Consider the following 18,285-nt stretch of genomic DNA (forward strand, 5'->3'; position numbering starts at 1 on the left):
CGATGCCCTTAGGCTACACTGTCTTAAGGATCGTTTTAAGAAATACCAAATTAAGATCAAGATCCCTAAATAAGGTGAAACGCGTAGTTGTAAAATAGAAAACTAAAATTGCAACCAAGACGGTTTTCAACCAATACTATTAAGCAGTGGTTTGCTGTATGCCACAGATGGACTGGAAGAACCGTCTTAGGTTGTTTGTAGGTGACGCTATCTTTTATCGACTAGTAAAGTCATCACAATATCAAAGTTCAAAACGATTTAGAAAATGTATCTGTATGGTACGAAAATTGGCAATTAACCCTAAATAGTGGAAATTGTGTAGTCATCCAGATGAGTGCTACAAGGACTCCGTTAAACTTCAGTTACACTATAAATCGATTAACTACTCGTAAATACCTTGGAATTAAAATTACGAACAACTTAAAAAGGAAAGAACACTTAAGGAGAGCTAACTGAAGACTGCATTTTACTGACGGAACACTTAGAAAATGTAACACGCCTACTAAAGAGATTGCCTATGCTATGCTATACTATGCCATGCCGTTCACTTTAGGAGTCCTGCTGCGCGGTGTGGGATTCTTAGAAGACAGGATTAGCAGAGTACACCGAGAAAGTTCTAAGAAGAGCAGCACGTTTTGTATTATCGCAGAAACATCACTTGACATGATACGGGATATGGGGTAGACATGACAAAGGCGTTTCTCGTTGCAGCACAATCTTCACGAAATTTCTATCAGCAACTTTCTCCTTCGAATGCGAAAATATTTTATTAACGCAGACCTACATACGGAGAAACTATCACCATTACAAAATAAGGGAAATCAGAGCTCCCACGGGAAGATATAGATGTTAGTTTTTTCCGCGCGCTGTTCGAGAGTTGGAATAAGAAGGTGGTTTGATGAATCCACTGCCAGATACTTAATTGTTATATGCGGAGTATCCTTATAGATTTAGTCCTAAGCTCAGCAACTCTTGACTAATGTAAAAACGCAGGTCTAACATTAAATCACATGTCGCAGAGTTGGTGTCACTTCATAATTAGTTAATTTTCCTTTCTTTCCCAACAAAAAGTCTCCGTTACAACTTATTGTATCCACAATTTACCGGTTGATAATTCAGCTGATTAAAACACCTAAGTTTCACAATAAGTGCTGCATCCAAAAATGCATGAAGTCAGTCTGCCTGAGTGAGTAATCTAAAATAAACTCAGTAGTCTGGGGTCCAGCTGTGATTCATCCTGACATGTGGAGCAGGGAGGGATTCCATGGTGGCGCCATAGCCTTTTAACTGTACCCTTGAGCGCTGGAACTAACCGTTTACTACTGGAACAATCCCTGTGTTTAAGGAAACCACGTACCAACATTGGCGAAAGTGATAACTGTCTAAAAATGCCGGTCAAAGATTCTGTTATTTCTGTTTCGTGAGCAACCTAGCAGCCACAAAACGTCACTGCGAAGCTAAACTAATATTCTGTGATTTTGACCATCCTGAGCGTCTCGTGTTCCAGCTTTCTGGAGGACAATATTTACGCTTTCCAAACTATAGCGATCAGAAAAACTTTTTGCTTTCACTTTGAATTTAACGGTGGCGTTTCCCTAAAAAAAATCGCATTGAGATGCAATACAAAATCGATTACTTAGAGCTATGCTAAGCGAACTCAATTCGTAAAATATGAAGCAAAACAAAGCGAACGCTTTTCTAAAAATCTTGTCAGATGGCTCGAACATTCCTCTACCGACAAAAATTACGAATGGACTAACCAAGTGCTCATTGAGTACAAATTTTGACCGTTTGCTAGGGCATCTGCTTCATAGTCTAAAGCTAAATACCTTTTTACAAACGCGATATCCGCCTACCAGTGTTCATGTTGTCACTCAATCTCAGACATTCGCTGCAAATGCGAAGTGTGTGTCGGAACAGACCATTAAACACCGAGTTATTAAGAAGATTATCTGCACCTGCTGGTACATGGGCTTTATTTCATAAATCATTCACCTCCGTTGTCAGATTAATCATCTAAATGCTTGACAGTTTCCTGCATGATACACAGTAAAAATACAAACGTGGTGACATACTTCTAGAGCAATAGATTTTCTGTTTCCATTTCCAGAAACAAATTGAGGGGAGTGATTATAAAATTCGCATCTTATGTGAAGGAAGGAATTCTGAACATGTGGACGATTTCTAGTTAAGTACTGCAATCTGGTGATATGCTAATTACCTGCCTTACACACGGTTATTGTCTATGACTCACTGTTTATACCCAGAAAGAAGGAAATCTTGCTTTATCACGTATAAGACAGATCGAAGTTTCCGTCTAACTTCTCTACAGCGAGGTGGACGATGGAGACTTTTCTGGGAAGCTGAAGTTTATTTCAGACCACAGATCTACAGACGTGCAACAGGGATTACCGATGGCGATTAAGCGACCCACCTCCTCTGCACAATGAACGACAGTTAAGGATCTGATTTTAACGCTACGTCTGTGTGTGAATTAATAAATGCAATTTACGTCTGGACATACGGTTTTCGCCGTTACGAAAAACATTCGGTGGCTTAAAAAGTAATGTCAACACATTACCACACATTACCACGATAAAGAAATGAAGGTTCAGCTTCTCAATGCTGTGAAGTACTTCGTGCTAAATGAAGAACAGCAAAAGCCGTAAATCCCAGACACTCAGTGCATGAGGAACAAGCATGGTAAGTAAATAACGTAAACATGACTCGTCGAGAAAGGCTACTCCGAAATTTCCGCGTTGCTTACAGATGCGTCACTTTACAGATACATAACTACGTTAGTCGCTACAGGACACTGCACGGAAGCGAACATGTTCTACCCATGAAAAATATTCTTTCATTTAGTTTGTCAAGACAAGACTCAAAGTCTAATTCGTTGCAAATTTTGCCTAACACGGCTCAAAACCTACACTCGCCGTTTCGGGCCTCACAATTTGAGCTTCAGACTTCCTTTAGAGAACTATTCCACAGTAAACGCTAGCCTACGTTACCTCACAGTACTCTCTGCGAACTACTGAGCAAGGATAAAAATTTGAGTCAATTTTAGTTTGTTCCAAAATCTCTGTGAATAAACGGTTCGAGTCTTGAGGCATTTCCAGGTATTGGCTGCTTGCAATGGGTTCGCAACTGCACGGTTCATTTTTTAGAGCAAGGTAGTCTAAGTACCTACAATTTATGAGTCTACACTCCTGGAAATGGAAAAAAGAACACATTGACACCGGTGTGTCACACCCACCATACTTGCTCCGGACACTGCGAGAGGGCTGTACAAGCAATGATCACACGCACGGCACAGCGGACACACCAGGAACCGCGGTGTTGGCCGTCGAATGGCGCTAGCTGCGCAGCGTTTGTGCACCGCTGCCGTCAGTGTCAGCCAGTTTGCCGTGGCATACGGAGCTCCATCGCAGTCTTTAACACTGGTAGCATGCCGCGACAGCGTGGACGTGAACCGTATGTGCAGTTGACGGACTTTGAGCGAGGGCGTATAGTGGGCATGCGGGAGGCCGGGTAGACGTACCGCCGAATTGCTCAACACGTGGGGCGTGAGGTCTCCACAGTACGTCTATGTTGTCGCCAGTAGTCGGCAGAAGGTGCACGTGCCCGTCGACCTGGGACCGGACCGCAGCGACGCACGGATGCACGCCAAGACCGTAGGATCCTACGCAGTGCCGTAGGGGACCGCACCGCCACTTCCCAGCAAATTAGGGACACTGTTGCTCCTGGGGTATCGGCGAGGACCATTCGCAACCGTCTCCATGAAGCTGGGCTACGGTCCCGCACACCGTTAGGCCGTCTTCCACTCACGCCGCAACATCGTGCAGCCCGCCTCCAGTGGCGTCGCGACAGGCGTGAATGGAGGGACGAATGGAGACGTGTCGTCTTCAGCGATGAGAGTCGCTTCTGCCTTGGTGCCAATGATGGTCGTATGCGTGTTTGGCGCCGTGCAGGTGAGCGCCACAATCAGGACTGCATACGACCGAGGCACACAGGGCCAACACCCGGCATCATGGTGTGGGGAGCGATCTCCTACACTGGCCGTACACCACTGGTGATCGTCGAGGGGACACTGAATAGTGCACGGTACATCCAAACCGTCATCGAACCCATCGTTCTACCATTCCTAGACCGGCAAGGGAACTTGCTGTTCCAACAGGACAATGTACGTCCGCATGTATCCCGTGCCACCCAACGTGCTCTAGAAGGTGTAAGTCAACTACCCTGGCCAGCAAGATCTCCGGATCTGTCCCCCATTGAGCATGTTTGGGACTGGATGAAGCGTTGTCTCACGCGGTCTGCACGTCCAGCACGAACGCTGGTCCAACTGAGGCGCCAGGTGGAAATGGCATGGCAAGCCGTTCCACAGGACTACATCCAGCATCTCTACGATCGTCTCCATGGGAGAATAGCAGCCTGCATTGCTGCGAAAGGTGGATATACACTGTACTAGTGCCGACATTGTGCATGCTCTGTTGCCTGTGTCTATGTGCCTGTGGTTCTGTCAGTGTGATCATGTGATGTATCTGACCCCAGGAGTGTGTCAATAAAGTTTCCCCTTCCTGGGACAATGAATTCACGGTGTTCTTATTTCAATTTCCAGGAGTGTATTAGCAGACCGATTCCAAAGCTATTGACAATTCTCTACAAACGAAAGAAAATGAGTTGTTTGGTCAAAAATAATAGGTAAAAACTGTAATACTCAGGTAGAGCACATTCAAGAAAGTGCGTAGCGATCTACATACCAGAAAACACTGAGGCGACAGAAGTCATGGGGTACCTCCTAACATCGTGTTGGACGTCCTGTCACCCGGCGTAGTCAGCGACTCTGCGCGGCGTGGACTGGACTCATCTAGTCCCTGCGGGAATAGTCAGCCGCGCTGCCTCTACAGTCGTCCTTTTGCTACAGTGTTGCAGGATTTTGTGCACAAACTGACGTCTCGATTCTGTGCGACGGGTAGCCAAGTAATTCGCTCGAATTGTCCAGAATGTTTTTCAAACCAATAGCGAACAACTGCGGCCCCGTGGCATGGCGTATTGTTATCCATAAAAATCCTATCTTTGGCTGCAAATGGCCTCCAAGTAGTTCATTTGGACCAAAGGACGCAGTCCATCCCACGTGAACACAGCCCACACCACTATGGAGCCGCGACCTGCAAATGACAGCTCCGCCAATGCACTGCCTTTTATACAGGGTTATTACAAATGGTTGAAGCAATTTCACAGCTCTACAATAACTCTATTATTTGAGATATTTTCACAATGCTTTGCACACACATACAAAAACTCAAAAAGTTTTTTAGGCATTCACAAATGTTCGATATGTGCCCCTTTAGTGATTCGGCAGACATCAAGCCGATAATCAAGTTCCTCCCACACTCGGCGCAGCATGTCCCCATCAATGAGTTCGGAAGGCTTCTGCTTTAGCCTTTTCCGTAAGATTTTCCAAACCGTCGGCTGTGGTACGTTTAGCTCCCTGCTTGCTTTATTCGTCTACTTCCGCGGGCTACGCGTGAAATTTGCCCGCACGCGTTCAACCGTTTCTTCGGTCACTGCAGGCCGACCCGTTGATTTCCCCTTACAGAGGCATCCAGAAGCTTTTAACTGCGCATACCATCGCCGAATGGAGTTAGCAGTTGGTGGATCTTTGTTGAACTTCGTCCTGAAGTGTCGTTGCACTGTTATGACCGACTGATGCGAGTGCATTTCAAGCACGACATACGCTTTCTCGGCTCCTGTCTCCATTTTGTCTCACTGCGCTCTCGAGCGCTCTGGCGGCAGAAACCTGAAGTGCGGCTTCAGCCGAACAAAACTATGAGTTTTTCTACGTATCTGTAGTGTGTCGTGACCATATGTCAATGAATGGAGCTACAGTGAATTTATGAAATCGCTTCAATCATTTGTAATAGCCCTGTACGTTGTCTACGCGATGCTATTGCCGTCTGCATATGTACATATCTCTATCCCAGGAGTTCTCAGTGTATAAAAATATCTCAGAACAACGCACGAAATTTTGTCGGACTATTTTGGTATAACGGACCAAAGGTCTCCAGTGGATCGCTACAGAGCAATTTGATTTCGTTTGATTCTCACCGGTATTTGTCTTTGTACCTCGGTTGCACCGACAATGAGAACTGGACAACAATGAAGTGTCCATAGCATGCGTTGTGTGTCTTGTTTGCGAATCATCTTGTTCCATCCAGTCACCATACCTGTTGCCGTCAACACGGTAACGCCCACTGCACTCTTCGTCCATAAGATTGCATTCAGAATTGCTCGGTTGTGTTTGGGATGTGTGTTTCCGACAGTCTTAGTTGTGCGTCAACAGTGATGCACAGCAGTACGGATAGGTTTGTTGATCACAGTTAAGAGCTGACCAATATTTATGTCTTGTGCGCGTTCACTGAACGTGGTGGAAGAGCCGGCGGAGGATGCCACGGGAACTGTTCCCGCAGCGAAGGGAACCACACCACACCGCTTCAGCAGCTGTATCATACACAGTATTCCGTGTTATGAACGATGGCATGTTACAGGCTCCTTCGCTGCTGTGATTTTTTTCCACGAACAGGTAACTGGAGGTAGCAAACAGGATATAAATTTTTTAAATTTATTTTATGGTCAACATTGGAACACTTTAATCAATATTACGAATTAGGCTGTTCTGTTTTTGTTGGCCAGTACTTTTTTCGATCTTTCAGATATTGCCCGTCTCTCCTCATCCGAGATCACCCTCCCCAATCTGTCAATTTTCATCGGTTGTCTTTCAAATCCTGCATCGTAATCCGTAATTGCATCATGTCTCCTTTACCTCTGGCTCATCTCATGCCGCTCTTACGATTCCATAACTTCTCAATTATTCTCCTGCTAATTCTATTTAATATTGCCCTCCTGGATTGTCCTAGGATGGAGATCCGTTTCTGTTTCACTGTAATTTCCACTGGTTTTGTTTCTTTATAAACTGTTCCATTTGAAGCCATCCTCTAAACTCCATATTCTTGGTATTTTTTATTTATACATGTTCTGACTATCCTATTTTGAGTAATCTGTCTATTGCTACAGTTTTGGTTTCTTTAAATATAATTGCGCTAGCACATATTTGCAGCTGTTTGACAGTTTTGTGGTGTTTCAGTTTCTTGGCTATTGAGAGGCGTTTTTGTCGTGTGTGTTCTTGGTAACATGCTTTTTTTTTTTATCAATTTCTGGACAGAAATCACTTCGTTATTTCGTAAAGCCTCTGGGTATCACGGGGTCACATATAGCGACACTCAAAATATCCCTGACCAACCTACAAAATTCTGTCGGAATTAGTGTTCCGCGGTGTAAGAAGAGATTTAAGATTAAAATAATTCGAAGCCTAGCTGACGAATGCTGAACGAAGCTATAATGAGCGCAAAGAGAGCAATGAGTGAAGCGCCCATTGACTTCTGAAGAAATGTTTTCCAACAGAACTGACTGAAGCACCTAAGAAGTTTTAGTCTTCACTTGAAGTCAGTAAGCAGACCTAAATTATGTATTCAGTCATGCAGTGACCATATTGGCATCAAAACTGAAGATCACAGAAGACCTAAAGACGGAATTCCGTCTCCCGACATTGTTTCAGCGCGGAATTATCGTACGAACGCCGAAATGGTAGATACTGAGAAATTATCGTGGGATAGGAAAGTGACTAAAATCGCTTAATAGTGGAAACGCGTCAGGGCGGGGCACCTGTAAGGTTCTAGAGGTAATGCCGAAGAACTTGCTCCCTTTCTATTATCCCAATTTATTGTTGGCCGCTGGAGCATCGAAGGGTACCTAGCGATCTGAAAGAGCCTCATGTCACTTCCGTTTTCAAGAATAATCACAGGACGGATGCACATGTTTATAGGCCTTTATCGCTGACTTTGTGTTGCAGAATTATTCACTTTAATTTCACGTATCACGACGTTTGAGAACTAAAAATCACACAAATTCGACATCGGCTCCGCACACTGATCTTGGCGAGAATCGCCTCGCTGTTCCCCATGAGATCCGTAGCGATATAGATGGCGGCGCCCAGATTGATGTTATGTTCATTGACTTCAAGAAGGAATTTGATGCTGTCCCGCACTGACGTTGGTGGAAAAAAGAAAATAAAAATTAAAATACGTGCTCACTAAGTATAACGACATATGTGACTGGATTGAAGACTTCCTTGCATATAGAACTCCTCGTCTCTAAGTGGAACAAAATCGACCGATGTAAAGGTAATTTTAGAAGTGCCGAAGGAAGTGTGATAGGACCGTTACTGTTTGCCGTGTGTAATATGGGAGAAAGCGTCGGAAGCTCTATGAGGCTGTCTGCAGATACGATTACCTATAAGAATGCACCAACGGCAGACGGCGCTGGCCTACTGGGGGAGGATCTGCAGAGACACTTAAGAGTTCACCATGCACGTACACTAAGATATTGTACATGTGTGGAGAAAAAACTCTACTACTGTACAGTGACAAATTGCTGGAGAGACTAACCACCGCGAAAAACCTACGAGTAACCCACCAGGAGCGAATCAAAGTGGAGTGACCACATAAAACAAACGGGGGAAAGCATATGCCAGATGGATTCACATACGCCTCGTGACAAAAAAATTCCAGAAGTGGAGGCTCTCGTTTCTATAGCCATAATCCTTGTGGTCGGAAGTTTGTGTTATCCACCTAATGTGGACTTCCGGGTAGTAGAACATACGTATAGTATCACTTTAATACAGTCTTAAAATCTAGTGTCACTAGTCTAGGTGAAAAGTTTTCATGTGTTTTCTATCATTGTAAATAATTCATCTTTACTGTACTGGTGCATTCTTATTTGAGGTGCAGTAGCGAACAGTTGAGCTTTTCGCTAAGGAGATTTGATATTTGTGAATGAGAGAAATTATGTAGAATACTTTACTATAGACAACGTTTCTGTAAACATGTTACTGTTCCTATTGGTGGAGAAGATGTTTTGCAGGAATCTTTAAAAGTAACAAATGCAAGAACAAGAGTGAAATGTTTGTCAGAATTAGTAATTGAAGGGCGATTTGTCTCTCATAACTAATAACATTGATGATTAGTATTAATTTGAGCTCTGTTTTGACTCTCACAATTAATGCAACTGGTTGGAAGACTGTACTGAGAGAACATCGTAATTGTTAGAGTCTTCTTATGCTCTACATTTTTTTTTTTCAACCAGATTTTAATTTTTCAAGAGCGATTTTCTTTAAAGTAAACCCCTCTATCGTTCTTATTGAAGATTTTAAAATTTTGTCGGGTGTGCATTGCACCTTACGCCACACGAAGCCACGGATTGTTTCTGACAAGCAAAAAGCAAATACTGTAATGTGTAGTTTATTGTTTGAGCTGCTGCGTCTACTGATTTATATTTGCTGTCGAGGACGTCAGTACACCAGAACCAAAACATGCTGACCGTCAGGTAAGTTACTTTTTATTTCAGGACAAGTCTCGCTTTTCATTCCTATGAGGAAACAGTCCGTAGTCAGAATTACCAGGTGTTGCGCTAAACAAGCAGATTGATGTACAGTGAACAGCGTATGTCATCTCTTAACAGTTATTTTTCTTCCGAATAGAGCAGTGACATTTTGTGGACATTTAAAGTCTGAAATTGCACTTTATTTCGCGCAGCTTTCATAATGGACTTCAGTATCAGCTAAACAGTTTTCACCGAGTTCAGAATTACTTTTGGCAATTAGATTTGTTTTCACCGTTTAACACTGGTATGTCACTAAATTCAAAGTTTTGTTTCACGACACTGTTCACATGCGCAACAGAGGGCAAACTGTCAGCATTACTCAGCAGTTCAATACGACATCTAGAAAAAGATGTTCAAATGCCTCTGATCACTTTGGAACTTAACACCTGAAGTCATCAGTCCCCTAGAACTTAGAACTACTTAAACCTAACTGACCTAAGGACATCACACACATCCATGCCCGAGGCAGGATTGGAACCTGCGACCGTAGCAGCAGCACGGTTCCGGACTGAAGCGCTTAGAACCGGTCGGCCACAACGGCCGGCTACGACATCTAGAGCCCAAGTTAAGCGACGAAAAAGTTTTCGAAAAAGTTTTCGAAAAAGTTTTCGAAAAAGTTTTCGAAAAAGTTTTCGAAAAAGTTTTCGAAAAAGTTTTCGAAAAAGTTTTCGAAAAAGTTTTCGAAAAGTTTTCGAAAAAGTTTTCGAAAAAGTTTTTCGAAAAAGTTTTTCGAAAAAGTTTTTCGAAAAAGTTTTCCGAAAAAGTTTTTCGAAAAAGTTTTTCGAAAAAGTTTTTCGAAAAAGTTTTTCGAAAAAGTTTTTCGAAAAAGTTTTTCGAAAAAGTTTTTCGAAAAAGTTTATTCAGTATTTTCATTTATAGTCAAGTTATTCTTATAGGTAACTTACATACGATTGCTAGCTGCGGAGCAGCTGCCGGTAAGGCAGTACTGTCAGGCAGCGAGACAATTCGGATGAAACGACATCTCTGGCCTTGGAGCTATCAGTGCTTGGTGATCCCGCCGCAGCTAATGAAGCCGGTGCAGTCCCTAGTGTTCAGCGCCGAGACAGTGCTTATCGCGCAGTTGGCGAGGAATGTGAGTCACGGCCGATTGGCAGATAAGCGCTGGACGGCCGGCCTTCCACGCGCCGGACACTTACCTGTTCTCTACAGTAACGTACTCAGATCGTTGTGACAGCCGCAACTGCTTCCTAAAGTTTTCCTCCACTGTCGCTAGTTCGCCCCTCACTCGTCACCAGTTCCGCATTTCTGTGGAACGGAGTGTATAGGGAGGACCATTTCCTTACGTGTGGAAATAATCTCAACTACACTACTGGCCATTAAAATTGCTACACCAAGAAGAAAAGCAGGTGATAAACGGATAATCATTGGACAAACATACTAGAACTCACATGTAATTATATTTTCACGCAATTTGGGTGCATAGATCCTGAGAAATCAGTACCCAGAACAACCACCTCTGGCTGTAATAACGGCCTTCATACGCCTGGGCATTGAGTCAAACAGAGCATGGATGGCGTGTACAGGGACAGCTGCCCATGCAGCTTCAACACGATATCCCAGTTCAAGAGTAGTTAGAGGCGTATCGTGACGAGCAAGTTGCTCGGCCACCATTGACCAGACGTTTTCAGTTGGTGAGAGATCTGGTGAATGTGCTGGCCACGGCAGCAGTCGAACATTTTCTGTATCCAGTAAGTCCCGTGCAGGACCTGCAACATGCAGTCGTGCATTATCCTGCTGAAATGTAGGGTTTCGCAGGGATCGGATGAAGGGTAGAGCCACGGGTCGTAGCACATCTGAAATGTAACGTCCACTGGTCAAAGTGCCGTCAATGCGAACAAGAGGTGACGGAGACGTGTAACCAATGGCACCCCGTACCATCACGCCGGGTGATACGCCAATATGGCTATGATTAATACACGCTTCCAATGTGCGTTCACCGCGATGCCGCCAAACACGGATACTACCGTCATGATGCAGTGAACAGAACCTGGATTCATCCGAAAAAATGACGTTTTGCCATTCGTGCACCCAGGTTCGTCATCGAGTACTCCATTGCAGGCGCTCCTGTCTGTGATGCAGCGTCAAGGGTAACCGCAGCCATGGCCTCCGAGCTGATAGTCCATGCTGGTGCAAACGTCATGGAACTGTTCGTGCAGATTGTTGTTGTCTTGCGAACTTCCCCATCTGTTGACTCAGGGATCGAGACGTGGCTGCACGATCCGTTACAGCCATGCGGACAAGATGGCTGTTCTCAACAGCTAGTGATACGAGGCCGTTGGGATCCAGGACGGCGTTCCGTATTACCCTCCTGAACCCACCGATTCCATATTCTGCTCACTGTCATTGGATCTCGACCAACGCGAGCAGCAATGTCGCGATATGATAAACCGCAGTTTCCTCATGTCAGCACGTTGTAGGTGTCGCCATCGGCGCCAACCTTGTGTGAATGCTCTGAAAAGCTAATCATTTGCGTATCAGAGCATCATCTTGGTTAAATTTCCCGTCTGTAGTATGTCATCTTCGCGGCGTAGCAAATTTAATAGCCAGTAGTGTATGTAGCGCACGTTTCGTTAAAAACTAGGTGCCAGTAAGATTCTCATGTTTTCTGCAATTGTAAATAACTCACCTTTGAAACAATTTTATTGCTTTTGTTGTTCTATTATTAAGTCTGTGTGGTTATTCATTCAGCTACAGTTGTGGTAGCTTATCTGCTGTGTCAATGTAGATATTGCGTTTCGTACACGTTTCCTATGTTCCGCATTCACAGATTGACGAAGTGTAGTGAAGAAAATTGCACATTGAGTTGATATACTCCGCCTATCTACGAAAGGTCATGTCTTTTGCCGTTTACTAGAATTTTTTTGGCTTTTGAAGACGACATTCTCTGGCAAAAATCTTAGCTCACAAGAAAATTGTAAATAAACTGCTCTGTGATGTAGAGGTTCACACGCTGTAGGGTCCTTAGTGTACCTGAAAACCATTCTACAGACGAATATGAAAAATTACGACTCGTTTTCGCTTTCGCAAGATCTCGCCGAACTCAATAGTTTAAATTGTTGGCCGCTTGGCGCGCTGCAATCGCAGTGGGTAACGAAAGATATGGAGTGTCGCGACTGTTGTAGAATGTGCCTCTAATGTGATGAGAAAGATGAATGAGCGCACTGCATGAGCAGTGAATAGTATCTTTGACTAGCAAGTCACCCACAAATAAAACAAAAGTCAATCAGTTGTGCAGCGCTGGGCATTCTTACCGAAGGCGCAGATGAGATGTGTTTTTATGAATCTGAGAGGTACTATCTGGAATACTTTATTAAGAAGATGAAAACTCGTACCACCTTCCCGTTCTTTGTATCGATGGAGGAATTTTAAAGGTAACGAACACGTGTGCAAGAATGAAATGTGTGTCAGAACTGTTAAATGAAGGAAATGTTTGTCCCTCCGGTAACTATTTAGTCTTCATTCGATCTCTGTTTTCAAATGGTTCAAATGGCTGAGCACTATGGGACTCAACTGCTGTGGTCATAAGTCCCCTAGAACTTAGAACTACTTAAACCTAACTAACCTAAGGACAGCACACAACACCCAGCCATCACGAGGCAGAGAGAATCCCCGACCCCGCCGGGAATCGAACCCAGGAACCCGGGCGTGGGAAGCGAGAACGCTACCGCACGACCACGAGATGCGGGCATCTCTGTTTTCATTATGCCGTAATTACGCAACTGGATGAGGTGTCAGTAATTTTTGTAATGAGATAATTTCCCATTTGTCGGAGCTGTCTTACGTTGTACAGCCCTATTTGTCTGTAATCAGAGCTTAATTTGTCAAAGACGATTTTCTTTAAAGTAAAACCCACCTTAATGATTCGTAGTAAAGTTCTGAATACTTTTGTTACGTGTCACAGCACTTTAGGCCACTCGAAGTCAGATTGTTTCTGACAAGCAAAAATAGAATTTACTAGTGAGCAGTTTATTTTCCTCTAGATGGTGCATGTATTTGCTTTCGAAAACGGCAGTACTCGAGACAAAAACCAGCGCGCTGAGCAAGAGGTAAATCACGTATTTCAGGGCAGATGCACCTTCCATTCTTGAGCAAGCCGTGTGTGGTCGGAATTCTCATGTGTCGTGCTAGCAGGCACATTAATTTTCAGTGAACAGTGTTGGTAATTTTAAACACTCACTTTCTTCCGAGTAGTGCAATAATTTATTTTCGTGGATATTCCAAGTCAAACTTTGAACTTCGTATCACGCAACGTTCACAATGCACTTTGTTAGTGAGTGTTGTTACACAGTTATCTTCGAGCACACAGTTTCTTTGGGCATTTAATTAAATTCATCTTTTTTAAATTTTGTATTTCATGAAGTCTACAGTTTTAATTCACGACACTTCACATGCGCAACACAGAGCCAACCGACAGTCAGTCTCTCTCAACAATGTCATACGTTGCCCAAAGTGCACGTTGCATGTCTAGAAACTTTTAGTCAATATATTCAGTATTCTCACATGCAGATATTTTTTTTTTTAAATTGAAAGCTCGCACGTTGCTGACGTTACGAAAAATCGTGGAACACAGTAAACATACTTTTGCCTTCAAATTAATCTTTTATTGGTCACGACACTTCCTCCAGTGTTTACGACCCACATGGAAACTGCCAACTGGTTATTCGCCTGGAATTCAACCAATGACATCTATCCTGTTTCAACCGTTACACTGTCAGCACACTGGCGACTCACCTGTGCATGGGGAAACAAGAACGCACACGTACCGGCGCGAGACGAGTACGACAGGCATTAGGAGACAGTGGTAAGGAATACGGCACGTAGAGGACAAGTTACGCGGCCAGATGTCAGCAGACGGTAGGGTAGGGCGTTAGGGCTGGAAACTGCGGCACTGCAGCTTCTGTGGAAACCTACGGCAGCGATATATCTGAGGTATTCCTCTAGACCAGCTCACGTCGTCACGAGAAATTTACGTCGGAAATGCGTTTTCAGATGTGGGTAGCGTCCTGTGTGTAGTTTCAGCTCGGCAGGTTTTGCACGGGTTAAGGTGCTGCTAAACTGCACATTCCAGTGGACCGAAGTAGTTCACAATAGTTATTGTGTGAGACCTTTATACTGACGACATCTCACAGCTGTTTCTTCAAGGTCTACACCTTCCGTCACATATGGATCGCGGGAACAAATACGGCTTAAAGCGCAGACTGATCTTTACAGAGGGGCTATAGTTTACCCATAGATTTTTCCCGTCGTATTTTTTCTTTGTTTCAAGATCGTATTAACTTCAGTTGAAACTAATAGACGCCAAGGCTACTATACTAATTCTTCGAGACCTGCACGCCTAGCATTTCTGGACACTTATTTTCAGAAGATTTCAGCGTGATTCGCAAATGGACATTGACTTTTTTTGTTTGTAGTATTTCCTTACAAGTTCCCGTAACTAGTAGGGGGTAATTTATATTCATATATACCACTGTGTAATTATTTATAATTTTTTTCTGTTGGTTCACAGATATGAATATTGACCACCCATACTTCATGGTGACCTTAGTAATAGATAATAAATTTAGCAGTTTTACTCATTATTATTCCTAGGAATACATTCTGACTCACATCTTTGTTACGATGAGGAAGGAGGAAAAAAGCCTTCTCACTAGAGTGATTAAGCTAAGAGCGACGAAATGACATTAAGCACACAGACTGCGCAGATGTGTTATCACATGTCCACCGCACGACCCATGTGCCAGTTGAAGTTGTATAGGAGACTAATCACGATTCCAACTGCACCTGCCGATACCGGGGCACTGTGTGGCGCAGACCACACTAGTCGCTGGATCCAGCCTGCCAAGAAGGTGTGTTCGAAGACTCTGGTGCCTCTGCCACGGTCTGGGATGCATTTTCCTGGCATGGAATGCGGCACACCCTTGTTCTGGAAGGGACTGAATGGTCAACAAAGAAGGTCGGCAGACTGAGGTGGTCACCCGGGAACTCAGATTTGAAACCCATCGAACATATCCGCTATGTCATGGAATGCAGGTTCCGTGCCGTGGATCCTGGACCCACAGACAGACCGGAATTGGCTGCCGCTCTATAAAGGATTTGGTGCCAGCAGCTTCCACCTAAGTACCAGGGACTTGTAGGCTCACTCCCACGGCAAGTCACTGCAGTTCGTAGGGCCAGAGAAGCGGCCACACGATATCAGGTGACCATCCCATCACATCTAATAACTAAGTATAGTTCCAAGTTCTCCAAATTATTGTTTGCGTTGAAGCAGTTGAAGTCTCAACATGGAACTGAAACTTAGAAGTAGTAACTGACACTAAATACCAGTATCCACAGCGCAGTATGTCGTGAAGCCCCTGAACTCAATGTTCACTGCTGTTCGCCTAGCAGGCTGTTTCTGTACAAGTTAAATCTTCAATTCGTCACGTTTTCCTCGTTATGCTTTCGTTATCAGCCAGTAAGTACTAAAAATATGTTTTTAGAAATTATTCGGACGCATCCTGTCCAACTAACATCCAAGTAATATTCGCATATCTAAGGCAAACTGTACTCTCATTTGATTCTCTTATTAATAAATGCTGCTTTTCAGGTGCCCTCGTTTTATTTTATACAGAATTTCTCTTAGTTTCCTCCATGCCTCCCATTTTACACACACACACACACACACACACACACACACACACACACACACACTAACGCTATCCAGTCTGATTTTTTTCCTTCTAAAACATCTACCCCAAAACTCTAGACCTTTCTTCCAACATTGGAAATCATTTCATCACAAAGCGGTATATCCTTGTCTTCAAAAAGTAGCGCCTTGTGCTAGACGAAACGGGGAGCTCATGCTACATTAGTTTCGAATCGTTACTGTATGAAGCAACCTTAGACACACGAGGATGTTGAAAACTGAGTGATGTGTGCTACCTGGAAGCCAAGTGTGGCTGGCATGCGATGCCAGCAGTAGTTCAGATATAGCAGCGGTTGAAACGATCCACATTTAACTATACTTCTCTCGTTTGTCCTGTCTGACTTCCGAACATGAACACGATGGCGACTACCTCTCTCGACCTTGAAATATCGTCCCCCAAGAAACGTGTGTTAGAGTGCGAGTGTACTGTGTGTTTTCTCCTTTGCTGTTCATATAAGAAATCGTTCGGTGGACAGTAATGACTTGAGAAAGAAATTATAGTCGCGTACTTGATTTTGTCCATGGGTACGTCCCTGTCCCTCAGGGGAGCAGGGAAAGCAGTCTCTCCTACGTCAAACTGAACAACCGCACAGCAAGACCAGCATCTACAAAGGCAGAGTGTGAAGGAGTTAACGAACGCTAAAAATCTATCTATTCTTGGCCGTGCTGTCGTTTAATGGAAAAAAATTGTCACTGACAGGGAAAAAATACTGCCGGCACCAATTCTTCAGGCCCCTACCTAATTTAAGACCGCAGAGTGAAGTAACAGTAGCGGTCAGGAATTTCGAGTAAGTTATTTTCATGGAAATACGATATGCGAGCGCGTTGTTATTTGACATATCCAGCATAACATAGAAGGCATTCAGAGTACTCCAAATAGTTTGGCATTATCAGCGCTGCGGGAAGAAAATGCACTGAAACGAAATTTTATCACTGAAACTGTTTATAATTTAATGAATTTACGTCAAGGTACTTGCCATCGTCGAAAGTACTGGAAGCAGGAAGTATTCGTATGTATCCCTGTTAGATGCAAAGCAACGTTTACAAACAGTCTGTAAGCTGTACCCTCACTTAAGTATATTGTACTAGGTGGTGGGCACATGTTACAAATTTTCTAGCATTAATGTGTTTGTAATAAACTAACAATTCAGTTGTCTGTAGTGTCATTTTACTAGAAATTGTGCTTATAGTCTATCTTCCACGAAACTAATGAACAGCCATTGGGCCTTGCTTTTTAACAGGGCGATGCGAGAATCAGAGCACGACGTGGGGACGCAGCCCATCGCGCTGACATTCGAAAAACAGCGGATATTACAGAGAGAACGAAGCAGCGAAACTACGACGTCACGCCCTCTGATACAGCAGTTTAGCCGACGACGTATTTCACCGACTTTAAACGGAATGCGCTGTTATCAGGTTGCTGTTAACTGAAGGCTTTAGCTTCTCGCACGAACATTTCGTCATGGTACAGACTGCAGTGGTCACCACGCAAAGTGCGTACAAACAAAATGATCATTTGTTTAGAAGGAAGAACAGCAGTTCACGGACACGCACATGGGCCTCTGCTGAGTTTATCGTCGCTTGGAGAGGCTTCAAGGATACAATTAACTGCTATGGCTACCAAACAAAGTACGATATGCGGCATACGGAGACTGCTGCTTACCATTTGCATGAGGTTCACAGAATTTACGACAGTGGGATCCAGTGCGGTCCTCGAGGCGGGACTCCTCTCGCGACTGTACGCTCGCTATGGCAGAGCTGACGCTGCATTCTCGCCAGCGTCATTGCACCACGTACGCGTGACGTGGTGTCCCGAGAACCGCGGGACTCCCCAAGTCGGGCCAGCGCGGCACCACGTGACCGGCGCGGAGCGGGCGCCGGCGCAGCCGCCGCCATCTGTTGAGCGCGCCTCGCACTAGGCGCAGCGCCCACGCGATGCAATTACAAAACGTGCCAGTCAGTCACTTTAATTATCTCCGCGCGGCCGGGTGGGGCGCCAAATCGGCGCCGCCGCCCGACCGGAGCGGAGCCAGAAGAGGAGCGCAGTGGGTGGGGGCGGGGAGGGGAGGGGAGGGGGG

At 44.4% G+C, this 18,285-nt stretch overlaps 1 protein-coding gene across 6 annotated transcripts in view; it reads right to left on the reverse strand.

Moving 5' to 3' along the window:
• The window catches only part of LOC124612683 (la-related protein Larp4B), a 335,239-nt gene that overhangs the window by 187,346 nt on the left and 129,608 nt on the right, over window positions 1-18,285 (reverse strand). The window contains exon 1 of one of the 6 annotated variants that reach the window (XM_047141013.1): window positions 17,871-17,894. The exons of the other annotated variants lie outside the window; for them this stretch is intronic. Within the exon in view, the coding sequence (XP_046996969.1) occupies window positions 17,871-17,879 (9 nt within the window). The 5' untranslated portion in view covers window positions 17,880-17,894. Of the gene's footprint in view, window positions 1-17,870; window positions 17,895-18,285 lie in introns of those variants that run through there. 6 annotated transcript variants of the gene reach the window in all.

The sequence above is a fragment of the Schistocerca americana genome, chromosome 4, assembly GCF_021461395.2.
Source record: "Schistocerca americana isolate TAMUIC-IGC-003095 chromosome 4, iqSchAmer2.1, whole genome shotgun sequence".
Taxonomy (NCBI): Eukaryota; Metazoa; Arthropoda; class Insecta; order Orthoptera; family Acrididae; genus Schistocerca; species Schistocerca americana.